The 28,000-nt window shown below is 46.4% G+C and overlaps 1 protein-coding gene across 3 annotated transcripts; it reads left to right on the forward strand.

The window, feature by feature from the left end:
• The first annotated feature begins 282 nt into the window (after positions 1-282).
• Positions 283-27,521, forward strand: NSUN4 (NOP2/Sun RNA methyltransferase 4). 3 transcript variants are annotated; one of them, XM_059374615.1, is made up of 6 exons: positions 283-2,010; positions 6,077-6,414; positions 11,865-12,019; positions 15,219-15,379; positions 18,005-18,129; positions 27,402-27,521. In XM_059374615.1, exons 1-6 carry the CDS (start codon positions 1,459-1,461, stop codon positions 27,490-27,492), a joined length of 1,422 nt encoding a protein of 473 aa, XP_059230598.1. In that variant the 5' UTR covers positions 283-1,458; the 3' UTR covers positions 27,493-27,521. The 3 variants fall into 3 exon arrangements, with proteins under 3 accessions (XP_059230598.1, XP_059230597.1, XP_059230599.1); XM_059374614.1 differs by lacking the exon at positions 27,402-27,521 and adding an exon at positions 18,946-25,860 and having other exon boundaries at positions 284-2,010; XM_059374616.1 differs by lacking the exon at positions 27,402-27,521 and adding an exon at positions 25,868-26,396 and having other exon boundaries at positions 1,098-2,010.
• The last annotated feature ends 479 nt before the right edge of the window (positions 27,522-28,000 follow it).

Genomic DNA, 28,000 nt, shown 5'->3' on the forward strand with positions numbered 1-28,000 from the left:
CATGTGTTCATTTTATCTTTATATAAGAATTATGCTTTAAATCTTTTGAAAATTATAGTTTAGCAGACTGTGTGGAAAAAATACATATAATAAAAAAGCAGGTTAAAGGACAGCTGTTTACTGGTGGTGTAGCATGTACTAGTTGAAATAGATGGGGCCAATCAATCAAGAAGTCCTGTAATTCCCTCTGAATTGTAAGTGGAATCAATCCTTTTCTATCTTCACTGGCACTACACTAATCCAGAACTACTCTCATCTGATTTCCCTGACCTAATCCTATTTACTCCAATCATCTACTATTTTCTTTTTTTAGTGATAAACACAAGATTCTACTTGTGATATTTAAGGTTTTTGGTAACTACTCCTGTAAATGTGGAAATAAAGGTGTATGTTTTTCACTGGAACTTTACAACTCACACTAAGAATAATAGAGTTTGAGGGGCACCTGGGAGGCTCAGTCGTTCAGCCTCTGTCTTAGGCTCAGGTCATGATTCCACGGTACTGCTCAGGACCTTCCTGTGTCGCAGGGAAGCCTGCTTTCTTCCTCTCCCACTCTCCCTGCTTGTGTTCCCTCTCTCACTATTTCTCTCCCTGTCAAATAAATAAATCTTAAAAAAAAAAAAAAAAGATTTTATTTATTTATTTGAGAGAGAGAGAGAGCACAAGCAGGGAGAGGGCCAGAGGGAAAAGCAGACTCCTGGATGAGCAGGAAGCCCAATGGGGGATTCCATCCCAGGACTCCAGGATCATGACCTGAGCCTAAAAGGCAGTCGCTTAACCAAGTGAGCCACCCAGGTGCCCCCAAATAAATAAAATCTCAAAAAAAAAAAAAAGAAGAATACAGCTTGAGCAAAGGTTAAACATTCCCTCATTCATATGTAGCTTTGACATTTCACAATCCATAAAATACTGTAAATGCTCAAGTGCTACAAGGGTTCTTCACACTTCTCATTTTCTATGGCACCGAAGAGATTGCTGTCTAAAAATCAGATGGCTGATTACTTTTGAATACTTAAGCTCCACTGGCTGAAAGCTCACATCTGTACTTCTGACTCAGTACCTAGAGATAAGAGGTCCCCACCACCCCCTCCTTGGTTGCTAGCAAATTGCTGGAGGAGGTTATAGATCTCAGGAGACCCGTTTCTCACTAGATCACTGGTTTATTATTAACGGATATAACTTAGGGCAGTCAGATGGAAGAGATGCACAGTGCAAGGTATAGTCAGGGAAAGGACACGGGGCTTCCATGCGCTCTCCCAGCCCTTCGGTATATTCACCAACCGGTAACCTCCCAGATGATCATTTTTGAAAACACCTATTTGATCATATCCTTCCCTTCTAATTGGCTCCCTATGGTGGAGTCAACTTTTGTGGCGCCTACAGCTTACACAATTTGAGGGCCCTCTTTAAGAAAAACAATACAATATTAAGGACAGGGCCTTGGAAGGGGCATTGCAAATGACAGGTTCTGAAACTTCAAGCTTAGTTAGCTTCTCTATAAATCCGCCTCAGCCCACAAATCTGTCCTCGTTTTTCTCCACCTTAGACTCTTTCTCCGTGCAACTTCTGGTTGGAAGGTCCTTCCCGCCCCTTTTTGCCTGGCTAACCCTTTCAGTACTCAACTGCCAGCTCCTAGTCCTCTTCTATCCCCCAACTGGATTAGAGGCCTTTACGGAGTCTCTCCCAATGCTCCAGGTATTGGCATCTCTTTCTGTGCCAGCGGTTGCTCTTTCCCAACACCCACAGATTCCTGGCGGAGCAGGGTTTGCACCTGTTTTACAAAGGTGGGCTGAGTCCCGGAAGAGAGACTGCCGCAGTTCCCTCCTCTTTTCGCCCCGATGGGCGCCACCATCTCTCCGGAACCCGCGAGTCCGCCGTCGCGGTTCCGGTCGGAATTACTCGGCGGCGCACGCTGATATGGCTGCGCTGGTTGTGAGAAGCGCTCGGGACGTGCTGAAGCGTGCACACCTCGCGACCATCCCGCGGAGACATCGACATAAGAAGAAATGGGTAAGGTCCGGCCGTTGGCCCAGGAGGGAACAGCGACAGCAGCCTTTTGCCGGGAAACTTGTTCAGCCCCGCACTTCCACCCCCCCGGACTGGTTCGCAACTCCGACGCCGCTGGAACGCCTTCGGCCTCTTTTCCCCGCCCCTCAGGAGGCGTCACTAGGCTCCTCCCTTTCACGTCTGTTACGTTTTCTCTTCTATCCGCCTTTTTGTTTCGTCACAAGGTTTGGGTGGTCGCTCGCGTAAAGTCTGAGCCCTCCCGACTCCGCCCCTCTAAGTTACGTCATCACCGTCGCCCACATTCTTTCAGTTATGTCACCGCCCCTTGTTCCCCGGCTCTCGGTTACCTTCCCCTTGGCCCCCACTACCCCTTCCACTTCCCCTCCTCCCTCTCCCCTCCCTCCCTCCCCTTCCTTCCTACCCCTTTTCCCTCTATCTCCCTCCCTCCATGACCTCTTCTCCGCCTTTCGTCTTAGAACTTTCAGCCCGGCCGCCCTCACCTCTCGAAAAATGTTTTAGCGACAGCCCCTACCTTGCTGGGTCTTCGCCGCCCTCCGGGAAAGGATTCAACCCCATCCTCACCCTCGAGCTGCCTCTCGCGCCCAGGAAAGGTTACAGTGATCACCCTGACCACGCTCCTGGCCTTTCCCCAAACCCAGGCAAAGTGTGTAGCGACTCCCCTCTCCCCCTGGAGTCTCCCAACTTCTCCAGAGACCCGTTCTGTGGCCTCACCTGTAGGCCTGGAATTTCTTCCCTAATCGCCACGCCCCCCTCCCTACCCCCACCTCCTCCCTCCCCACCTCCACAGCCTCCCCTGCGCCCCGGGAGATGTTCTTTTGAACCCTGTTCTCCACTCCTTGGAAGGCCTTTCTGCCGCGAGCCTATCCTCTCGTGTTCGCCCCCTTCGAGCCCTTGTTTTGATCGGTTCAGCCTTCTGGGGTCACCCCCTGTTCGTCCACGGAGCCCTTATTGCAGCTGGATCAGTCCCCCGAGAGTACCGCGTCCCTGTCCCCGAAGCCCTTGCATTGACGAGCAGACTTACCTCTGCTATTGTGGTGGATACCCTTCAGCCCTGATAACTAGCCCGGGGACTTCCCCTTCTCTCGCTCATCGGCCCTTGAGAACCAGTCCCGTGACTTCTCCTATGCTCCCTCATGGGCCTTTGGAAACTGGCCACGTGATTTCATCTTCCCTTACTCCTGGGTCCCAGAGAACTTGCCCCATCACTTCACCTACTCTTACTCATAGGCCCCTGGGAACTGCCCTGGTTATTTCACCTCCTCTTGCTCACCGGGCGGTGGAAATTAGATCTGTAGTTTCCCCACCCCTTTCTCACAGGGTTTTGGAAACTGGGCCCGTGATCTCCCCTCTGCTTTGTCCCTGGTCTTCAGGCAGAAGTTACAATGACCCTCCACCTTCCCCAACATCTTCCGCACTCACTGACAGCTTTTGCCATAGCTTACTTAAGCCTCCAGACCCTTGTGAACCTAAACCACAGCTTGACCTGCCCCTTGGGAAAAATTGCTGTGGCTCCCCACTTTCTTCTCAGGCAGGCAAATCTGGCTCTCCCAGCTCACCTCAGGAGGGCTCTTTTCACTATTCCCATATTTCTCAAGAGACCCACATACCTGCCCCTGGGAGCCCGTGTTGTGCCCTCCGCCTGCCTGCTCGGAGTACTTGTTCTCCTTGCTCACCTCAGTGCCAGGCTCCCGTGAAGCCTTGCTTTGAGTCCATTTTCACCTGGGAGACTGGTGGGAACTCTTGCCTCTTTGTAGAGCCAGGCACTGCAATTTCTTGTCCTCCCTGCCCCAAGGAACCACCTCTTTCCCTAACCTCTCATTGTCCTTATTCTGTCTTCTCCTTCCCTTCACCCCTGAGCAACCAGTTTATATCTCCACCCCAGTCACCCCCCCGCAGAAGCTATAACGAACCCCCTCTTCCTACCCCAGCTGGCCCACAAGTGAAGTCCCCCAAATCCGCAGAGTTAAAACAACCACGTGCTCTCCACAGATGTCGCTCCCTGATCATCCCTCTCCAGCACACTACTCTTGACCTCCCCAGACCCCCCAAGGCCTGTGCCTCTCCTCCACCTCCCTCCCACCCTTCTGGTCCTTCTTGTACGGTGACATCCTTTACCACTTGCTCAAATCCCTGCCCTAAAGAACTTCCCCAAGGAACTCCCTTACCTACTGTGATCCCTAGAACTCTTAAACCTGTTCTCCCCACTTGTCTTCCCCTTCGCCTTCCTTTTTGTCCCGTTCCGCCCAGTAGTTGCGTTCAGAGCACCTCCTGCGGAATTCCTGTAGGACCCCCGTGTAGTACCCATATATATTCTGTGGTTCCCCCGACCTCTGATCCTTGCCCACTCCTTGGTCCCCCTCAGTGTCATAAACTGACCATGGTGCCCCCCTGTGGCATCTTTAGCGCTCCCAGGGGCCCACCCCAACCTCATCGCCAGCCTGTGCCACCTCCCTGTTCCACCCACATCTATTCTTTTATCCCATTGCGAACACCCTTTGATCCTCAAAGTTTACCCATTGCCCCCCAAGCTCGGGGCCATCCTATGGCCTGTGATACTATGCCCTGTGGCCTCCATGTCTACTCTGTGGCTCCTCGAGGCTGCTGCAAAGAGCCCCCCAAGGTTCCCTATAGCTGTCCTTTGCCTTCGACGAAGAATTCCAGCTGTAGCACTGATCTCAGCTGTAGTTCAGCTATTGTTATCAGTGAGTGCTGCCAGAGTAGTGACAACCAGAGCAAAAATACCCACCAAGGCAGAAATCGGAGCCAGGCTGAGAATACCCACCACCCCAGAAGAAGTAGAAGTCAAAGCAAGAGTCTCCGTCCTCAAAGAAGTCAGAGCCGGAATGGGAGTCCCAGTAGCAAGAGAAGTCGGAGCCCGAGCAGTAGTCCCCACCAAAGCCCAAGTCAGGATAAGAGCGAGGGTCTTCAATGTAGTGGAAATCAGGGCCAGAGTGAGAGTTCTCAACGGAGCAAAGGCCAGGGCATGGGCAAGAGTACCCTCCATGACAAAAGTCAGAGTGGAAATAAGAGTCCTCGCCACGGCAAAAGGCGGGGCCGCAGCAAAAGTCCCCACCAGAGCAGGAGCCGGAGCAAGAGTCCTCGCCCTGCCAAAAGTCATGGTCGGAACAAGAGTCCTCGCCGTAACAAGAAATGAGGGCCAGAGGAAGATTTCTGCCCAAACCAAAATATGGGCCATAGCGAAATGAACAGACAGTAATAGGACTAGCCCAAGAGGACTAGTAATAGCCCAAGTGAGGATCCCAGCTGTGGCAACGTGGACAGAACTGAGGACCCCTCAGATGATGTTTTCATTTTCCTTTTAATCTGTTTATGCTCTGCAAGCCCAAATCCCGTCCGTCTCTGCTCCCCCCATAGAAGTCCCCATTTTGGTTTACACCACAAGGTTTCTAGGAGGCCTCCTTGTCCCACCTTCCTAAGCTCTAGGAACTCTCCCCAAATGACCCTCAACTCTGTGATTCTCAGCATTATGGTGTCAGTCACCGCATGACTGTAGGTAAGTTACCTTTCTCTCTCCATCAAATGTGGAAGGTTGATATCTTTTGTATCCCACTGAGCTGTCTGCCTTTTTTGGAGCTCACATAAGCTAGGAGGCAAGAAAGTGCTTTAGAGGATGGAAATGGCTGTTCAAAAAGAAAGCATCTTTTGTTTTTAAGGTTGAGGCTTCCCCCAGGGCCTTCATAGTTTCTTCCAGCCTTCTGTAGGCTCTCCTCAAGAGTCCTATCCTGAGCTCCCATTCTCTTAAGTTCTTACTCCCAGGCCTTAAGGATTCCCCCTTTCTTGGTGACCCACCCGCATATGCCGTTGTGAGAGCTGCAGCTTGCTTTCTCACAGCCTGAGATAGAAAGGCCTGCTCCCTAATACTTTTCTCTTTCATACTTCTTTTCTGGACGGCAGAGGGAGGATGCAAACACAGGAGTGGGCAGTGGCTGGATCCGTGTTTGCTGCAGGGCTCTGAGGTATTGGTGAGGTCAGGTGGTAGGGGAGAGGTAAGTCTGGAAGATCAATAAGCCCGTTCTTTTTCTTTCAGGCTGCCACAGAGCCCAAATTTCCTGCCACTCAACTGGCTCTGCAGAATTTTGACATGACCTACAGCGTGCAATTTGGTGATCTCTGGCCATCCATCCGGGTCAGTCTCCTTTCAGAGCAGAAGTACAGTGCACTGGTCAATAACTTTGCTGCCTGGGATCATGTGAGTGATGAGCTGGAGCAACTGAGGGCCAGGGACTTTGTGAAGGAAGCCATCTCCCACGGGGAACTGGAGCCTCATGGTGACCAAACTCCAACTCCAGCCTCTGGGGCCTACAGCCCGAACCTTCGATGCTTCACTTTTGCCAGAGGGGATGTCAGTCGGTTCCCTCCTGCCAGGTAGGATCTGGGGCTGTCCTGAGTGTGCTCGAAGTCGACAGAAAGAGACCCAGCTCTTGTCCTGTTTCATAAGGATCATAATATTGCTGATATTTATTGAGTGCTTATATATGCTAGGTTTTCTTTAAGTGTTGTATGTGCATTATCTCCTTTTGTTCTGCCAGCAGCCCTCTGAGGTAGGTAATATTATTTCTCTTTTCCATTTGAGGAGATAGGTGCAGAGAAGTTAAGGCACTTGCTTGCTTTAGGTCCCTGAGATAGCAGGTTGGTATGGCTCATGCTTAGATCTAGGCAGTTTGACCCCAGAACCTGCTCTGCTGCACCCTATGGAAGACAGCTATCTCTAACTTGCACACTTACTGTACCCTCTGCAGTTAAAATGTGTATTTTTTTTACAACTGCCTTCTCATTTTGCCCTCATAGCCACCCATCCAGTTGAGGACAAGTAACCTCCTGATACAAGACAACGAGTGAGACTTACCTAGGGACACAAAAGTTAGTTCCAGAGGGGTTGGTGGTGAGGGGACTTCTGGTCTTCTTATCCCGTGCTCAGCTGAAGCTCTCATGGAGCAGTTTGTCTTCCTAGTGAGGAAGACAACAATTAAGAAATTATTTATAATTGTGATAAGTGCTCCAAAGAAAAGTACAAGATGCTATTAAGTTTTATAATTAGGAGCTCTAACCCAGTCTTTTCTGAGGAAATGAAATTTAAGCTAAGACCTGAGAATGAGTAGGCATTAAAGCTGGTGGCATGGGGATGGGGATGGGAGGCTATAGAAGCTGGCAAAAGCCAGGCTTTGTAGGTCTTCTAGGCCATTTGGGATTTCGTACTTTTTCTCTAAAAGAAAGGAGGAGCCATGAAAAGGTTTCTTTTTTAAAGATTTTATTCATTTATTTGACAGACATAGAACACAAGTAGGCAGAGAGGCAGGCAGAGAGAGAGAGAGAGAAGCAGGCTCTGCACTGAGCAGAGAGCCCGATGCGGGGCTCGATCCCAGGACCCTGGGATCATGACCTGAGCCAAAGGCAGAGGCTCTAACCCACTGAGCCACCCAGGCGCCCCAGCCATGAAAAGTTTTAAGGTGGGGAATGACATGCTCAGATTTGGATTTTTTAAAAATTCTGACTGCTGTGTGGAAAACTGATTGGAGAGGGGCAAGTCCGTGAATGACATATGAAATGGGGATGTAAATTAGGAAGGTTTTGCAATGGTTCTAGTTACTGGCTGGAGGGAAGGCTGCATGCTTAGGAAAACTAGGAGGTAAGGGTAGAAGAGTATGTGGTGGGGGGGCATGTGTGGGAATCTTGAATGCTAGGAAGCTACAGGTTGAGAGAAGGGGAATTTTTTTATTATTGTTAACATATAATGAATTACTTATCTCAGGGGTACAGGTCTGTAATTCATCAGTCTTACATAATTCACAGTGCTCACCGTAGCACATACCCTCCCCAGTATCCATCACCCAGTCACCCCATCCCTCCCACTCTCCTCCACTCCAGCAACCTTCAGTTTGTTTCCTGCAATTAAGAGTCTGTTGTGGTCTGTCTCCCTCTCTGGTTTCTTCCCATTTCATTTTTTCCTCTCTTCCCCCATGATCCTCTGCTTCTTTTCTCAAATTTCACAAATCAGTGAAATCATGTGATGATTTTCTTTCTCTGATTGATTTATTTCACTTAGCGTAGTACCCTCTAGTTCCATTCATGTCACTGCAAATGACAAGATTTCAATCTTTTGATGACTGCATAATATTCCATTATATATATATACCATATCTTCTATATCCATTCATCTGTTGATGGACATCTAGGCTCTTTCCATAGTTTGGCTGTTGTGGACATTGCCGCTATAAACTTTGGGGTGCACATGCCTGGAAGAAGGGGATTTTGATGGCCCAGGGTTGCTTCTAAATGGCTGGACTTTCCAGGGCTGGATGGCTTCAGACCATGTACCCTATAGTCCATGTTGTGGTAAATTGCCAAGATCTGTTCTAGAGAACCACTGGAAAGGGTTTCTGAGTAGGGGAAAGGAAATAATGTACAGTGGTTATAAGCATAGGCTTTGGAGTCAGGAAAACCTAGATTTGGGATTTGCCTTCATCACTTATTAGACATGTAGCTTTGGATAACTGACTCTTGGTTTCCTTACTGGAAACTCATCTGGAAAATAATGGCACCGATACTCTAGCTCATATTTGGCTACTGTTCTAAGCACTTAACTTCTATTAATTCCTTTAAACCTCACAATAATCTTATCTGGTAGGCACCCTTTTTTTTTTTTAAGATTTTATTTATTGATCCGACAGAGAGAGATCACAAGTAGGCAGAGAGGCAGTCAGAGAGAGAGAGAGGAGGAAGCAGGCTCCCCACTGAGCAGAGAGCCCGACACGGGGCTCAATCCCAGGACCCTGAGATCATGACCTGAGCCGAAGGCAGAGGCTTTAACCCACTGAGCCACCCAGGCGCCCCTGGTAGGCACTCTTATTACAGATGAGGACATTGCTGCACAGAGAAGTTGAATAATTTGCTGAAGGCACACAGTTGTTGAGCAGCTGGGTTGGATTTGAGATTCAGATGGTCTGGCTCTGGAATCTGTGTTCTGCCTCGCAGGTTCCTAGTGAGGACTAAGTTAAGTGATGGATCTGAGACACTAGTACAGCACCTACAGTATAGCACTCAAAAACAGTACCTCTTGTTGCTGGTATTCTCATCAAAGTTATGCTTCAGGAAGATCATGTTACTAAATTGAAGTGAGAGGGAGAGAGATTGGGGCAGGATTGGAGATCAGTTTGGAGGCATCGATTTTAGGCAGAACCATGGACACAGCACCTGTGGTTTACCAAGTTGCCTGAGGTGCTTGGCTTTTACCCAGAGAGGTTTGGGTTTCCTTCTTGTCTTGATAGGCTCCGTATAAATCAAGGGAGCCCTAATCTCTTAGGAGGTCAAAGATGTATTTAGGGAGTCCAAGAATTTCCTGAAAAAGTGTTGTGCCCCCCTCCCTTTTTTTGGGAAAGAGGGACTTTAGCTTTCAGCAGATTTCAAAATTGTCTGTGAACCAAAAAAAGGTTGAGTGATGCTTCCAAAAGGAAGGAACTGATAAGAATAGGTTTCTTAGACCTGTGCTAGTATGACAAGAATTTTGTGCTTTTCTCAGATTTCTTATCATTCTCTTCCATGAGGCATGAGGCACACAGTTTCAGGGACAATCCAAGTGTGATTTGACTTTGAAAATATCCCATCATAGTCTGAGCTTACTTGTGAAGGTGTCACAACCTCAAGCCTGGGGACGTAGCTCTTATAGTGGACCCTCAGTGGTGCTGTATCTCTTGTCTTGTAGCATTTTTCTTCCAGAGCCTTCCTGTCAGGGCAGGTTTCTGTCTCCTTGAATCTGTCTCCAGTGGCTGAGCTGTGTCTCAGGCAGGAGAGTGACTTATGACAACCCGCCTGGGAGTGAGGAGTCCTGTGACCATTAGGTTGCTATCTGTTGTCCCTCTGTCTCTACTCATATGGTTCCTGCCTGTCTTCATGCCTTGGACTCTTATCACAGCCTTCTCACTGGTGTCTATTTCTAATTTGTTCTTTCTAGTCTGCCTAGCTTTCTAAAACTCTATTCAGATGATCATGTCCCTTTCTTTACAGACTTTGGTAATTGCCTGCCTGTTACAGTCCAGACTCCTTAAAATAGGGTTTAAGGCTTTTTATAACCTGGCCTCTGTTTTTCAACTTCAATTTCTTTCACCTTGTATTTCTTTCTTTTTTTTTTTTTTTTAAAGATTTTATTTATTTATTTATTTATTTATTTATTTATTTATTTATTTGACAGAGAGAAATCACAAGTAGATGGAGAGGCAGACAGAGAGAGACAGAGGGAAGCAGGCTCCCCGCTGAGCAGAGAGCCCGATGTGGGACTCGATCCCAGCACCCTGAGATCATGACCTGAGCCGAAGGCAGCGGCTTAAACCACTGAGCCACCCAGGCGCCCCTCACCTTGTATTTCTACTACACCAGATTTCTCATCGTTTTTGATGAGTTTGATGAGTTTGCCTCCTTCCATGCCTTTGCTTGTTTTTCTTCTTTCTGCTCTTGGAATGCTCTTGTTTCTTCCTCCCTTCCTCCCTTCTTCCCCTTTCTTACCTAATGAGGGCTTATTTCTTCATCAGGCCTGACTCAGGTAACTGTGAGAGGCACAGTTGATGGCCTTCTTCTCTAAACCCACGAAGCATTTTGTGTCTTAATATGTGATCCAATAAGACTGAGTTCCTCCTATATGCCAGGTGGCGTTTCATGTGCTGGGGTTATTATAGTGAACAAAGTCTCTGCCTTCATTCTAAAGAGGGAGAGGGAGGAGAGTGCACACACTTACACACACACACACATCTGTATAGGTAAAGTGAACAACAAGTGCTTCAGAGACAAGTACTGTCACATAGAGAGGTAATGGGAGTAAGGGGTGCTATTTTTAGATAGAGTAGTCAAGGAATGCCAGTGCCTCTCTGATGAGATAACTTTTGTGGAGTAACTTTAAGGAGAGACTGAAAAAAATGAGGAATCAAATCAGGGCTGTTTGGGAAGAGTTTTGCGGGCAGAAAGTAGAGCAGCTATAAAAGCCTTAGACTGGAGTATGCCTGGCTTAATTAAGGCAGGGCAAGATGGCTAGCTTGGCTGGATTGGAGTAAATTGATCTGTGGGTTGGTTTTTGTTTTTTTGGATTTTTTTAAAGATTTTATTTTTTTTATTTTATTTATTTATTTTTTAAAGATTTTATTTATTTATTTGACAGAGAGAGAGATCACAAATAGGCAGAGAGACAGACAGAGAGAGAGATGAGGAGAAGCAGGCTCCCCGCTGATCAGAGAGCCCCATGCGGGACTCGATCCCAGGCCCCTGGGATCATGACCCGAGCGGAAGGCAGAGGCTCAACCCACTGAGCCACCCAGGCGCCCCTAAAGATTTTATTTTTAAGTGATCTCTGTACCCAGTGCGGGGCTCAAACCGACAACCCCAGAAGTACCTCGGTTGCTCAGTTGGTTGGGCCACTGGCTCTTGGCTTCTTGGGGTCCTGGTATTGGGCCCCACATCTGGCTCTGCACTCAGCACCAGTCAGCTTGTCCCTCTCCCTCCCACCTTGCTTCTCCCCCCAACACCCTAATACATGCCATGCACTCTCTATTTCTCTCTAATAAATAAATAAAATACTTAAAACAACAAAAAACTCCACAACCCTGAGATCGAGTTGCATGCTCTACTGCCTGAGCCAGCCAGACACCCCTCGATCTGTGTTTTCAGGGTCCCTCTGGCTGCAGTGGGGATGAATGAGTGAGAGAGTGGGTCTGAGAAATGAATTTTTGCGGAGTAGAACTCAGTAGCCCCTAAGGGCATGGACTTGGTGGCCTTGACTTCCACTGGGTCTCCTGACTTGGTATTAGACTCTCAGGTGGTCTCCTCTCTTCTAGGCTTGGCAGCCTGGGTGTCATGGACTACTATCTGATGGATGCTGCTTCCTTGCTGCCTGTCCTGGCCCTTGGCCTCCAGCCCGGCGACACTGTGCTTGACCTATGTGCAGCGCCCGGGGGAAAGACACTAGCACTGCTTCAGACTGGCTGTTGCCGTAAGTCAGAGGGCTGGTGCCTTGGGGTGGGAGGGGTCCCTACCTCACCCAGCCAGGGACCTCCCGAATAGGCTGGGCTCTAGTCCCAGGGTCAAAGAGGGTATAGTGCTTGCTTGCTAAGGTGGTGTATTTTTGTTTGCAGTTTTCTCCTCTTTTCCTCTGTCAGTTGGCCAAGAAAGGTTGCTGAGCCGAGCAAGGTCTCTGAAGGCAGATTCAAGCAGGGCCCTGATCAATCTACACATGACACCTTCATTCCTCTGTATCTGTTTACTTTGGTCTCTAAGATTAAGTTCATCTCCTTCATCTGTCAACGAAAGCAGTAAGATCTGGCTTCAGCGTCCCTTTATAGCGTTAGGTCATTCTTCCCCAGAATGTGCTCCAGCCACATTCTGCTACTCGGTGTGATTTGAATCAGCCTCCATCTTTTGTTCGTTACATTTTCTGTCTAGAATACCCTCCACCCTATCCCAGCTAGCCTGCCTGTAGCCTTTGAGCTTTCAAGTCTCAGCTCAAGTGTGCCACCTCCTGGAAGTCTTCCCTCCTGACCTCTGCAAAGTGATGCCTGTCTCCTTATGCTCCCGTGCAGTGGGTGTCACCCTTGCAACTGTTAGCACTGTTAGCCTTGCATCAGAACTTTACCTGGTATGCATCTTCTCCCTCTTCAAGAATGAACTCCTGGGCGACAGGCCCAAGTCTTATTCATCTCAAAATGCAGCCCCCGGCTCAGGCCATGTGCACTGGAAGTGTTCTTTTCAGCTATCTACTGGCTGACATCCCACCTTTATTTATTTATTTTTTAAAAAAGACTTATTTATTTGACAGACAGAGATCACAAGTAGGCAGAGAGGCAGGCAGAGAGAGAGGGGGAAGCAGGCTCCCCACTGAGCAGAGAGCCTGGTGTGGGGCTCAATCCCAGGACCCTGAGATCATGGCCTGAGCTGAAGGCAGAGGCTTAACCCACTCAGCCACCCAGGCACCCTGACATCCCATTTTTTATTTTTTTATTTTTTTATTTTTATTTATTTATTTATTTTTTAAAGATTGTATTTATTTGTCAGAGAGAGAGCGAGCGAGAGCGAGCACAGGCAGACAGAGTGGAAGGCAGAGTCAGAGGGAGAAGCAGGCTCCCTGCGGAGCAAGGAGCCCGATGTGGGACTCGATCCCAGGACTCTGGGATCATGACCTGAGCCGAAGGCAGCTGCCCAACCAACTGAGCCACCCAGGCGTCCCGACATCCCATTTTTTAAAAGACAGTGTTTTTTCCATGGAGACCTGAGAAATATCCAGACAGGGGCTGTTGTTTTTCCACTCATGCTGGAGGTCAGCCAGGCTCCTCTTGCCTTATGCCCTAGCTTTTTTTGGGGGTGCTGACCCCTTCTCTTCTAGTTTTCGTCAGCCAACTTGCACAGTTAGGGTTGGCTTCCAGCCTCATGGTCAGCCCTGTGGGTGATTGCAAGGTACCACATTTGATCTTACCTTCTGGAAGTGCAGAGGGAGAGGAGAAATAGTGTTGATACGGTTTAATGAGTCCAGTGCAGGAGGTTCCAGCCTCTGTGCCAGGCTGTGCTGATCTGCCTGAGTGCTGCGGGAATCCTTGAGAAAGGGGATGAGTAAGGTGGGGTTACTTGGAAGGCAGCTATGCTCACCACTATACCACCAACGCAAGGTGGGGTTACTTGGAAGAGGAGGAACTTGCACTAAGAGGAAGGAGAAGGGCTGAGGAGAAGTCATTGAGAGTTGTTCTTCTAAGGTGTACTAAATTACCAGCACCTTGTTCCCATCCCAACTCCTTATCCAAGGGAGTCCTTCATCCCAGTGGAAGAAGGAAACTTGGAGTTTCTCTAGTTTAGCCCCCCTCCTATTTTAGGGAAGGGGAAGTTGAATCCTGAGGAGAGTAAATAATTTAACTTTTATCCAAGTTGGAGATAAAGCCCGAACTGGAACCCAGCTTTTCTGTTCTTGGTTCATGTCTTTCTGCAAATTCCTCCTGAGCAGAGAATCCAATTTCTACCTCTTTAAGTGCCCTCAAAAATTGAGACTCTATGCCTTTGTGGGAACACTAAGCTCATTCATGGTAGTGATCGCTCCCATAAGGTATAAGGTATGTACTCTAGGTTTTCATCATTGTTTCTGACTTTTCCCTTTCACTTCTTGACTCTGAGGCCAGGTATCAATCACCATTTATCATCAAGCTTGTGGTAATGTTTATTCTTACAGGAGAGCCAAGAGCAAATTGAACTATTTCTTGAACTTTGTGTTTGTCACAAAAGGGAAAGTGAAAGTGAAAGATAGATGGTGAATCAGTTAGGATTAGGTTTGGTCATATACAATAGAAAATGACTGGCTTAAAGAAGAAAAGTTTTTCTCTCTTATGTTAGAGAGCTGGGACATAGGCAATCCAGGGGTGGTATGGTGTCTCCACAATCATCAGGGACTTGGGCTCCCTCTTTCTTTTTGCAGCCTATTTTATTTCTGGCTTCCCTTCTCAGGATTGCTTCATGGTCCAGGATGGTTGCTAGAACTCCAGTTATCACATTCAGATTCAAGGCAGGAAGAAAAGATGTGGTAAAAGGGGCACACCAAATAGTGTTAGCTTCTTTTAAACATCTTCCCATAAGTCCCACACCATAATTATGCCTATAATTCATTGACTTAGTCCTAACTTAGTTATAGAAGGAGGCTGAGAAATAGGGCACATTGCTCCCCTTTCCCTCAGATAAAATTGGAGTTCTAATACTAAAGAATAAGGAAAATAAATTTTGGTAAGTGTGTAGTATCTGCCAAAGATGAAGAGAGAGACACATTTCAGAAAAGCAGGAGAGGGCATACTTACTTAGAAATATTCATACTTGGTCTGCTTTATTTATTTATTTACATATCCTTTCTGGCCTGGGTTTGTGATTGCCTTTGCAGCTCCTACTCAAGAGTGTCTAGTACTGTGCTGTATACATAATAAATATTTCTACTCCACTTGCCTCTGCCTCTGGGGTCTGCATTGATTGGCTATTCCCAAGAATTGGTCTGACTCTCCATTAGCACCATTGCTGGTAGGATGTTTTGTTTGTTCTTTATTCTCACAGGTATAAACTATCCCTACTACCCACAACCACTTAAAGATTCAGTGCAATCCCTATCAAGGTTCCAATGACATTTTTTTCCAGAATTAGGAAAAACAATGCTAAAATTTATATTCCCACAGGCAATCTCGCTGCCAATGATCTGTCCACTTCTCGAACAGGCAGACTTCAGAGGGTCCTTCACAGCTATGTGCCTCAAAATATCAGGGATAGAAATCGAGTTCGAGTCACCTCATGGGATGGCAGGAAGTGGGGAGAACTGGAAGGGGACACCTATGATCGGGTGAGTGATTCCTGACCTGAGACATCCATCTGGCCAAATCTGGTCTCCCCATTCCAGCTCCAGACCCTCAGCAGGGAGGGTCCAGTCCTCCATATTTGAGGATGGAGAGCCATTTCTGGACCTGGCCCGCTCTCCATGGGTGATTGGGAGAACACAGCTATCTGCACAATTGTTGGTAATATCTTCATTAGAGATAATTAGCAGGAAAGAGGTTGAACCTGATTGATTGGGAAAAGAGTTATTAGACTCTCAACTCACTTGGTTGCTCAGAAACTCTGATTAAAATGAGTATGAATAAGCTAATTTATTTTTGAATATTAATATAGCACATGGTGCAAAATTCAGAAGGTACAAAAGGGTATTTAGTGAGAGGTATCCTTCACTTTTGCTCCTGTCTCAGGGCTGTCTTCTTCCTCTCCCTACAGATGACCATTGTTCATATTTTCTTCTGTATCCTTTAAGATGTATCCCTTGTGGATACACAAATACAAATCTGTGTGGTTCTTTTTTTTTTTTTTAACAGCGTATGCATGTGTGCATGTAAGCAGGGCGAGGGGCAGAGGGAGAGAGAGAATCTCAAGCAGATTTCACACTCAGCCCAGAACCTGATGTAGGGCTTAATCTCACGACCTTGAGATCATGGCCTGAGCCAAAATCAAAAGTTGGATGCCCAACTGACTGAGCCACCCAGGTGCCCCAATGTGTGTGTATTTTCGAAAAAAGGAGTGGTGGTATATTATTCTCACTGTTTGGTATTTGTAGTTTTTTCATTTAATAATGTACCCTGGGGTTCAATCCTTTTCAGTTTTATGTTTTTTAAGTATCATTGCTAGATAAGTTTATATGCATCTAAGATTGGACAGAGGGTACTAAATCTTAACTCTCTGTGGAGGTTACATCGGCTTCATTTCTACTGGTAATGCGGAAGAGTACCGTGTTCTCAAATCCTGTCACCACTCGTGTTACTAGATGTTTTGGGTTTTGCCAAACTGATAAGCATCTAATTTACATTCTCTTATTATGAATGATGTTGAAAGTCATTTCCTGTTTTATTATTTATTTATTTATTTATTTATTTTTTAAAAAATTTTATTTATTTATTTGACAGAGAGAGATTACAAGTAGGCAGAGAGGCAGGCAGAGAGGGAGAGGAGGAAGCAGGCTCCCTGCTGAGCAGAGAGCCCGATGTGGGACTCGATCCCAGGACCCTGAGATCATGACCTGAGCCGAAAGCAGCGGCTTAACCCACTGAGCCACCCAGGCGTCCCTCATTTCCTGTTTTAAAGTTATTTGCATTTTCTTTTAATTGGCATATTCTAAAGGTATTTATTAAAACATATACTTCTAAAAATATAAAAAATATATAGCTATTGTCTCTCTGTTATCATCTGACTCGTTGATCTAATCTGTCCAGTTCTCACCATTCTGGTTCAACCACTCTAAGAAATTGAAAGACCAAGTTTATAGAATCTTGGCTAGGCTTAAGAGTCCTGCTTCTTTTTTTTTTTTTTTTTTTTAAATTAACATATAATGAATTATTTGCCCCAGGGGTACGGGTTTGTGAATCATCAGGCTTACACATTTCACAGCACTCACCATAGCACATACCTTCCCCAATGTCCATAACCCAGCCACCCCATCCCTCCCCCACCAATCCCCCAGCAACCCTGAGGCCTGCTTCTTGCCTGTGTTTCTGCTTTACTAAAATGCACAGATGTCTTCCATAGCTGATTTTTTTGGAAATGTAAATATAGGACTTTTTCTTTTGTCTTAATTTTTGTTTTCGTCTCTTGTGCCTAGCACAGAGTATAGGCTCATAATGAATGCATGAATTATTTTATATTTATTACTTTAAAGCTTTTCCACATTGGATATGTTTCAGCAAAAAATAATTTTGAATCCTGATCCTGTTATTCAATCTATCAGCTACCTTCTGGGCATTCTATCACCTGTAAATAGGATGTTTCATTCAAATAGCTAAGGACAGAGGCAAGGAAAGAGCCCTAAAGCATGAAAGACTTCTTTCTAGGAGCACCTGGCTGGCTCAGTTGATAGAACACAGCATTTTTATTTATTTATTTATTTGACAGAGAGAGAGAGAGAGGGAACACAAGTGGGGGGAGTGGGAGAGGGAGAAGCAGGCTTCCCCCCATGAGCAAGGAGCCTGATGTGGGGCTTGATCCCAGGACCCTGAGCTGAGCTGAAGGCAGAAGCTTTCTGAGCTACCCAGGCACCCTGGAACACAGGATTCTTGATTTCAAGTGTTGTAGGTTCGAGCCCCATGTTGGTGGTAGTGGTTACTTAAAAATAAAATCTTGGAAAGAAAATGGAAGCCATCTTTCTAGATCAATATCAGTTATTTAATTATAGTTATTTGGGTATTGGTTTTTCTTTTTGACCAGCCATGAGTAGACCTAAATATACTGTTTTCCCACTCATTATTTCACAGCTGTCTACCAGGTGAAAATGAGAAGCTTTGTCGGTTACTCTGCAACGGAAGGATGGGCAGAGAGAGCACTGTGGGAAGCCTCTCAGGGCAGGGCCTAGGGGAGGGAGCCTATAAGGAGCTCTAATACTGTACTAATACTCTAATACTCTAATACTATACCCTGTACTGCTGGGCAGGTGCTGGTGGATGTGCCCTGTACCACAGACCGCCACTCCCTTCATGAGGAGGAGAACAATATCTTTCAGCGGTCGAGGAAGAAGGAGCGGCAGATGTTGCCTATGCTTCAGTTGCAGCTGCTCGCGTGAGTAACAGATTTACAGAAACTCGGGACTTTGTGCCACAGTGCTCCGGGGGGCTGGTCACCTGGGGGATTGGAAGTTCTTGCCACAACCATCACCCACAGAAGGGCCTTCTGACTGAAGAATACCTGGAAGAGACAGACATGATAGGAGGGTCCTTTGGAGCATGAAAAGCCTATGCGGTAGGACACACATGGGGTTGGTTGCACAAATTCACTACGTTACCTTACCTCCATGCTAGTCCCATTCCCAGTGAGTAGCACAAGCTTGAAAGCTTGAAAAAGTGACTAACGTCAAGGGTCTGTAGGGCTGGTAAGGGCTCAGTGCATAACTAGCATCAGAGTTTGGACCATAGGGACACCTGGGTGGCTCAGTCAGTTGGGCATCTGCCTTTGGCTCAGGGCATGATCCCAGGGTCCTGAGATTGAGTGCCACATCAGGCTGCTGGCTTGACGGGAAGCCTACTTCTCCCTCTGCCTGCCACTCCCCTTGTTTGTGTGCTCACTCGCTCTCTCTAACAAATAAATAAATAAATCTCAAAAAAAAAAAAAAAAAAAAAAAAAAAGAAGGAGTTTGGACCATAACCAGAGTCAGAGTTCAGGGGATTGCTTCCAGAGGAGAGCCCATGGAGTAAGGCTGGGTTGCTCTCTGCTTTGAGAAAGACTCTTCTGGTGGTATCTCTGTGGAAGGGACTTGAGAAGCTAACACAGCTGCCCATCCCTCAGTAGACTCCGCTATCCATGCTTCCAGCTCCCCCTGTTGTCCTTCTGCTTCTGAGAAGCTCAGTAGTCTCTGCTTTTCTCTGTTTCTGGTTTCAGGGCTGGACTGCTTGCCACCAAGCCAGGAGGCCATGTTGTCTATTCTACCTGCTCGCTCTCACACTTACAGAACGAATATGTAGTGCAAGGCACCGTTGAGTTCCTGGCCAATCAGTACAGCATCAAGGTTCAGGTGGAAGACCTGAGTCACTTCCGAAAGCTTTTCATGGACACATTTTCTTTCTTCCCATCCTGTCAGGTTGGGGAGCTGGTAATCCCAAACCTCTTGGCCAATTTTGGGCCCATGTACTTTTGCAAAATGTGTAGACTGACATAGCATCACCCTGTTCCCCAAGTCCCGGTGTAGGAAGGTAAAGGGTATACTCCCATGGAGGCACCAGAAACTGAGACCAGTGGCAAAGATGCACTCTGGGTCCTGTCTCCATCCTGTTCAAGTCTTTCTATAGACAGTTTTCAGCATTAGAAAATAGGAGTTTTTCTGTCCTGCTGTCCAGTTGTGGCACATGAGCAGGTTCCTAACTCCCTTATTATACCTCCCCCCATTTCTAAGCCTATGCTAAAAGTTCCTGCTCCATTAAGAGCTTAGGGGAGGAGGCAGTGAGCAGGCCTACACTTTCAGCTGTAGACTGGGGAAGAAGCATTTAGCCAATAAAACTGTTGAAGCTCCATTGAGCTGAGGCTGTAGTTGGGGCCTCCTGTCAGTGCGAGTACTCTTAGTGCCATTTGTCCCAGCTCCTGTTACTGAGCACCCGCTCCTAGGGCCCAACGCCCAGGAACTCAGCTTGGTGGCAGACCTCTGGTTACAGAGCACCTCTCACACTGGAAGTGACTTCTGTGTGTGATCAGTCTTCAGCAACCGATGGGCCCAAACAGACCTCTGTAGTTCCATAGTACAGCTGGCCCATGATCTAATTTAAGGAACTAGAAAGTCTCAATGGTAAACCAATCATGATAATCTGCTTACATGCACCAAGAAAGCTCTCCCGAGCTGCCAATTCCTTCTGTGGTCCACAGCTCTGCTGCCCTGTGTGGCTGGGGAAGCTGCTGCCGCCCCAGGGCTGTGATCCTCTGCTGTGTGTTTCTGCCCTGTTCATTCATGTAGCAAGCGTTTCTGGAGCTCCCATCTGACAGATAGCCAGGGAGCTGTTAGAGGTGGAGTGGTATATGGGACTGTGGGCCGTGAGACTCCTCTTCCTCCTTCGCAGGAACTCTCCTCCTTTTGCTTTCTGAGCTCGTAGGCAGGCATCTCTTGATATCTTTTTCTGTTATGTTATGCTTTTTTTTTTTTTTTTTTTAAATTCCTGATCTGTGGCTGAGCTCTGCTTCCAGTGGTTTGGCCCAGCCCCAAATCCCTCAGAGCTCTTCCCCAGCAGCACAGGGCCGCCCTTCCTCACGGATGTGAAGGTTATATTCACGGATGTGAAGGTTATATTAAAGGTCAGCAATATTACTTCATTGCTGACTGCATGCTAATTATGTTGTCTTTGTAACTCAGCATAAGGAAGGTAATCCCTCAATGGCAGGGATATTAAAAATTGCTTATGATCACTTGCAAAATACTGCTTTTTTTAATTAAAAATTTTTTTTCTGAAAAACTGGTCTTTTGGCAGAAAAGGGAGCATAATTTTAGAATACTCATGTTCTTGGTGCCTCCCACTTTCTTTATCCCTCCTCTTCCTCTTTCTGTCACTCATTTTGTTCTTTATGCCTTTCCTGCTGATCGTTGTTTTGGTATTAGAGGTGTCAGCTGAGAAGGATTTTGGATAAGGTTAAGCCTTTTCTCCTCTTGGGACTTGCATTGTAACTGAGGGCCCTGAAAGATCTTTCAGACTCAAAGTCAAGTGGAACTAGGAAGATGGAGCTCCAGGGAGTAGGACTCTAATTAGCCTCCATCTGTGGTGTGTGGCCCCTGCCCGCTGTTTACTCGCAGTACTGGCTGAGGCTGGGAGGCGTCGGGTCCCTGGGTTTCTGCCCTTGGCCTCCCGGGTATCCAGCCTGGTGCTGACAGAATGCTAAGCAGTGCTAATTCAAGAAGAGATTGGGTCTCCTGCCCCTGGGGTCCCAGTCCATCTGGGGACAGACTGACTCAGGTTGGAAAAGCAAAGAACTAGTTTTGAAAATAGTTAATTATCTCCTATGATTGAACATTTACTTACCCTACAGCCCAGTTATTCCAATACTGGGGATAAATCCAGAAGGACACCAGAAGATCTGTACAAGAATGTTCATAGCAATCCCAAAAGGAAATGCAAATGGCCATGAGCAGCAGAGTGGACAAATTAACTGGAATATTCACACAATGGGAGATTATATGACTGTCAGATGAGACCCAGTGACACATAACAATATGGATAAATCTTTATAATATTAAATGAAAAAAAGTTCAGTCCCAAAAGATTAAATGTAGCATGATGCCCCTAAAAAAAAAAAAAGAAAAACTTATAAGAATTTGTTATTATTTACATACAATATAATCAATTTTAAATGTACTGTTTAATGAATTTTGACAATTAAAATATCACCAGGACACCTGGGTGGCTCAGTGGGTTAAAGTCTCTGCCTTAGGCTCAGGTCATGATCCCAGGGTCCTGGGATAGAGTCCCTCATGGGGATCTCTGCTCAACAGGGAGCCTTCTTCCCCCTCTCTCTGCCTGTCAAATAAATAAATAAATAAAATCTGAAAATAATATAATCACCATCACTATCAAAATATAGAAAATAATTCTGTCTTCTAAAAAACTTCCCTGGGACACCTGGGTAGCTCAGTCAGTTGTGTGTGCCTTCAGCTCAGGTCATGATCCCAGAGTCCTGGGATCAAGTCCTGTGTTGGGCTCCCTGTTTCTTGGGGAGCCTGCTTCTCCCTCTCCCACTCCCTCTGCTGTGTTCCCTCTCTCTGCTGTGTCTCTCTCTCTGTCAAATAAATAAATAAAGTCTTTAAAAAAAAAAGATTCCTTATATTCCTTTGAACTTCCCCCTTCCCCCATCCTTGGTCCCAGGAAATCACTGCTTCCTATCACTATAATTTAGCCTATTCTAGAAGTCCTAATGTGCCATTTAAAGTCTGAAGCTCCCCTGATGGCTCCCAAGGTCACTTTCTTTACTGTTTACTTATGGTGAATAAGTAAACCTACTGCTTTACTAATGGTCTATAACTGGCCTAAGTGGTTACCTGTGTCTGGTTTGATTTCATGGCCAGAGTAGCCTAAAACCTAGAATTTGAGCTCTCTCAAAGCCAAGATTCCTTACAAAGATCATGGTGATTCAAACAAAAGAATGCTTTGTTCCACATCCTTGCTAATACTTGGTATTGTAAGTTTTTAAAACTATATTCCAGGGGGTGTGTCTGAGTATCTCATTGTGGTTTTAATTTGTATTTATCTCATGTTTTAGAATTAAACGCAACTAAGAATTTAAAAACATTTTTAATGAACACATACGCCATGAAACTGTGTAAAAAGGATGGAAGGGTTCTCACTGTTGCATTCAGGATAATGGTTCCCACAGGTAGGGGGACAGGATGGAGCTGGAGAAAACATAGTTAGATTAGGTTATTGTCAATTAAATTAGTAAAAAGCTATTTATAAAAGTATGTTGCACATGATAAAAATGATTAAAATGTGTCATAAAAAAAGGATTATGATTAATCCAATTTTGTGCACATGATGACCAAAAAATAGAGGGTAGAAAACCAGCTCCTGAAGTATAAGAGTGCCAAATGTGTGGGGCGCCTGGGTGGCTCAGTGGGTTAAGCCGCTGCCTTCGGCTCAGGTCATGATCTCAGGGTCCTGGGATCGAGTTCCGCATCGGGCTCTCTGCTCAGTAGGGAGCCTGCTTCCCTCTTTCTCTCTCTGCCTGCCTCTCCATCTACTTGTGATTTCTCTCTGTCAAATAAATAAATAAATAATCTAAAAAAAAAAAAAGAGTGCCAAATGTGGCTTAATATGGGCTGTGGGAGGGGCTCTATCTGGAGACCTGGAAGCTTAGCAGTGTTGCCTCAGTCTTCCTGTGGCTTCCCCTTTCTGTGTGGCCTCCACTAGCCCATCCTTCACAGAGGACCAAGTGTTGGGGCAGCTGTGGGGTCACATTGGAGAGATGGCTTGAGTCTGTGGTTTTCACCTTGTGAGGGGCAGGAGTCATAAATCTGTCTGAGAGACTGGTAAAAGCTTTGGCATTCTCGGGAAAAATGCTTTTTACACACAGTCTCAGGGGTTTGGGCACTCCCTAAAGATCATCCGCAAACCCCAAGTTAAAAACCTTTAGAAAAAAAACCCCACCAAAAACTTTGGATTAGAAGGGCTCAGGATTTGAGGGTCTTTAGAGGAGGGCAAGGGGGGCAGGCAGAACCCCGATGGCTAACTCAAATCACCACTCTGTCTTCTGCCAACCTCCTTTTTGTCCCTATGGGCGTTCTTCACCTCCCAACACATCGCTGCCATGGGCCCTGCTGCCCAGGCTGGACTGTGGCTACTCTTGCCGCCTTATTCGTAATAGCAGTGGCAGTAATGGGTCTTGCGTGTTGAGCAGGTGTCTGTCCCAGACCGATGCTAAGCATTGCTTTATAGGCATCATTGTTTCTTACCCTCACAAAACCCCTGAGGGATAGGTAGGTACTCTTTATAGTTCCATTTTATAGATCAAGAAACAAGCTTAGAACCACTAAAGTAATTCTTCTTTTTTTTTTTTGGTCTTTTATTCTTTTAGTCAAAAAACAACTTTCACAACACATATTTTGATACATAATTTGTTAGGGAAGCAATGATTGTCTAATTGTGGATATGACCTTGTGTACATTTCAGCTTTTAGGTAAAATATGGGGATGTCCTTATCTCACCAATGGTTTTCCTAAGGTAACTTTCTTCCATAGATAATTTACTCATTTTTTTAAAAGATTTTATTTATTTGAGAGAGAGAGAGAGACAGAGAGATAGAGATAGCAAGAGAGAGCACAAATGGGGAGGAGAGGCAGAAGCAGACTCCCTGCCAAACAGGGAGCCCAATGTGGGGCTTGATCCCAGGGCCCTTGGATCATAACCTGAGCCAAAAGCAGATGCTTAACTGAGCCACCCAGTCCTGCTAATTTACTTATTTTATACTAATTTTCAGTAATCCCCTTAACAATCCCCTAGGATGGGAAGCCATCCTAGGATTTTTAAGCTAGAAAATAATCTGATCGGATTTCCATTTGGCCTCCCACTGGGAATATAATTATCAATAGTATTTGCTGAACGAGGAAATTAGATAACTGGCTGAACGAAGCATACTTCTGAAGGTCAGTCCTCTCCTTCAGCTGACTCAGCCTTCTTTTCTCTGAGTAAGTGGGAATTGCTGAATGCCAAGCAGCTCAGACTGCATTTTGAGGCGACATATTAGAAGGTACATTGCCAAATGGGTGGAGCCTGAGGAGAGTGACCAGGTTGGAGAGGAAACTGAAAGTCTCAGCCTGGGAAGAGGAGTTGAGGGAATTGAGAGTATTACGCCAGGATAGGGGAACACCTGGGCAAGGGAAATGCCATCTCTCAGTACGAATGTTCTGAGGCAGAGTGGGCAGAGGTGTTTTAAGTGTCCCCAGGGGCAGAGCTGGGGGCAGTGGAGAGAAGGTGTAGAGGGCCAGATTGCTGGTCACCGTAAGAAATTTTTTTTTTTAAAGATTATTTATTTGACAGAGAGAGAGATCACAAGTAGGCAGAGAGGCAGGCAGAGAGAGAGAGAGAGAGAGGAGGAAGCAGGCTCCCTGCTGAGCAGAGAGCCCGATGCGGAACTCGATCCCAGGACCCTGAGATCATGACCTGAGCCGAAGGCAGCAGCTTAACCCACTGAGCCACCCAGGCGCCTCAAGAAATCTTTAAACTAGTGTTTTCTCCCCCTCCCCTATCCCAGATTTTATTTATTTATGTAGGTTTTATTTATTAACTTGACAAAGAGCGAGAGAGCACAAGCAAGGGGAGCAGCAGAGGAAGAGGGAGAACCAGGCTCCCCGCTGAGCAAGGAGCCAGATGTGGGGCTTGATCCCAGGACCCTGGGATCATGACCTGAGCCAAAGGCAGATGCTTACCCGACTGAGCCACCCAGGCGTCCCGTTCCTAGATTTTATTTTTAAGTAATCTTTACACCCAACATAGGGCTCCTGGTACAGTTGGCTTCTGTCTGCTTCTCTAACCTTGTATTCCGCAAGGAATTCCACAGTCACACACGCCATGGACTGAGCCAGCCAGGTGCCCCCAAGCTAGTGTTTTCTGAGCTGTGGTTCACAACCATGATTCATCAGTGGCTATGAAATCCGTTCTGTGGGTATGGAGGACAGTAGGACTTTTCACAGACACCTAGTTACTCATCTGCCTGGGTCCTCAGCAGATCTGCCTTCCACATTCCCTGTGCGGTTAGGCACGGCCATGTGACTTGTTTTATGAAATATTAGCAGAAACGGTATTTTTCTTCCACATTTCTGGATGGAACCTTTGAGCGCGAGCCTCAGATTTGCCATGTCCTTCCCACCACGGGAACATTGGTTGAGATGGAAGCTGCATCAGCTTGGGTATCAGACTGTGTTAAGCGGAGCCCCCATGGACCTGCATGAGGCATGTGGTGAGAGTGAAAAACAGCTGGGGTTGTGTGAAGCCACTGAGAATTTGTGTTGTGACTGAAGTAGATCTCAGCCTATCCTGCAGCGGGCACAGACCAGCTTCTCATTTTTAGTGAAAGAGATTAGAAGATACCAGAAGTACCCCAATGTGTAGTGACAGTCAGCAGATCAGTGAGTGACTGGGTGGGCTGGGGGAGGATAAGATTGGGGAGCAAAGATAAAAGAATGGGCAGATAAAATATGAGAGGGACTTGGATGGATCCATGATGATTATGTACTGGAAACTGAGGAATGTGAGGAACTCAGTCATCTGTATCTGAGGGTACAGGATGGAACAATGAACAAACCTTAGTAAAGGTGCTGGTGGTGTGTGTTTCCTAGGAAGTGGAGTCAGATGGCCTCCTAGGAATCCTTTCCCCTGATCCTGAGGGCTGACTGGTCAGGAGAGGGAGTGTGACCAGGAAGTGGGCAGGTAATTTGGGATTCCAGAATATCAATGTCCTTTTCTCTCCCCCCGTCCCCCGCTCTTTGTCTGTTCTAGTGGACCGGAGTCACTCAGCTCCTTTCTTTTCTGTTCCTTTCAAGCCCTGATGCCTTTAGTGGTTGCCCTTCCCAGATTGGGGCACTTTATTTCCAGAGTATTTTTCCAGACTTGAACCTGGACTATTATTTATTGAGGATGGCAAGGATAGACCCCAAAGTCTCCACAGTTCCAAGCAGTGCTGTCTGTATTCCCATGACTGTCCTCATGGCCCATTCCTGTTTGGATCTTCCCCCAGAGCTCCCCAGGAGAAGACCTGGGCTCCCCCTGGTATCTTGAACTGTTTCTCCCTTTTATTGTTTGATATCACCTGCTTTTGATATTCTAAGAATTTTACTTTTTTTTTTCCCAGTTTGCCAATAAAAACCTATTTTTCTTTTAAAAATAGTTTTTTTTTTTCTGTTATTTTAATGGAGAAGGTAATTGTGTGCTTTATCTGCCATGTGGAACCGAGACCTCTGAAATGGGTCTTAAAGGATGAATAGAAGTTAACCAGGCATTGTGTGTTGCAGAGTAGGGGTAGTTGGAAGAAGAGTACTGAGGAACACTGGGCATTAGAGGTCAAGGGAATAGTGTGTTCAAAGGAGAGGACAACACTGGGGCCAAGTGTTTGAGGAAGGCTGAGAAGTTAACCTTTCTTCATACTCATGCTCATTCCATCAGCTTGCCAGAATCATCAGCTACTGAGTTTTAACCCCCTCTGTATGTTTACCCAACCCACAGAACCAAATGTGGGCATCTGCTAGAACCGTGGGCTGTCCTAGATGTCCCTTTTGGTGATGGAAATTCTAAGCAGGTGGTTACCCACTAGGGAAGAAGCCAGAGGGCTTTATGGCTGCATGTCCAGACTGCCAGCAGGGTGACATCAGAGTCCCCACAGACAACAGCTCTGCCCCTGCTGGTTTCAAGGGGATTCACGTCGTTGGTGGAGCCGGGAATCGCACAGGTCCCAGCCCTGGAGAGCCAAGGGCAAGAAGCCAAGTGAGAGGAGGACTCTTGGGGTTGTACTGTGGCTCATCAGCAGGCAGCCCTGGAACTTATGGGGGGGATGCTGGAAAGAGAGAAGGACCAGAATCCCCTGAGGGAACCCTGGGTGGCAGATTTGTTTTAGACACAAAGAAATTCGATCCATCTCTGGTCCAAATTTTGAATGTCCCTCAAAGGGATACCGATCTGCTTTACAAAAGCCCTCTTCACTTTGCAAAATGAATCCCCAGTTGAGCTCTAACACAAATTTATGATAGGATTTTATCTACATGCAACCTACCAAGAATATGCTGTCCGTGAGATAAGAGGTAAATGTGTGATAATGGCCTAACTACAAGTGCTTCTCAGGAAGGGAGGCATGTGCTTTTCTGCACGTCTGGCTTTCAGAAACTGGTTTGCCACCCACGAGGTGTTGTCTCCCACGCCATCTTGGAGAGAAGAGCTTATGGCACAGGAGCTGACTCAACGCTCATACTGATGTCACCAGATCCAAGTGAAAAACATGCAGCTTTCGGGATCAAAATAAAAATGTTGCCCCTAGTAAAATTGCTACTGCTATAGTTTATTTCTAGTCACGTTTTATTGTCTTCTACAACCTTTGCTAGATGTTGGGCCCTGTTTTAGACACTTTCCAAATATTAACTCATTTAATAATTCTCATAACCAATGAGGTAGTGCAGTATCCCCAGGTTACAGATAAGGCAACTCAGGGACAGAATGGCGAGGAAACTTACCCCACGGTTTCAAATACTTTTAGGAGAGAGAGTGTAGCATTGTGTGAATGTCCAAGTGGGTTAAGAAAAACAAATTTAAGGGGAGATGAGGTTGATGTGTTTCCAAGCTAACCAAAAGGAACTTTTAATAAGTCTAATGTCTGTGTCCATATTCCAGAGGCAGCAGTTCTCAAAGATCCAGGTTTGCCTAAAGGTTATCCCCTTGCCCCCCGCTCCCTGCGCTGGCTATGTAGCACTGAGCAAGTCGCTAGT

Source organism: Mustela nigripes, chromosome 14 (genome assembly GCF_022355385.1).
Source record: "Mustela nigripes isolate SB6536 chromosome 14, MUSNIG.SB6536, whole genome shotgun sequence".
Taxonomy (NCBI): domain Eukaryota; kingdom Metazoa; phylum Chordata; class Mammalia; order Carnivora; family Mustelidae; genus Mustela; species Mustela nigripes.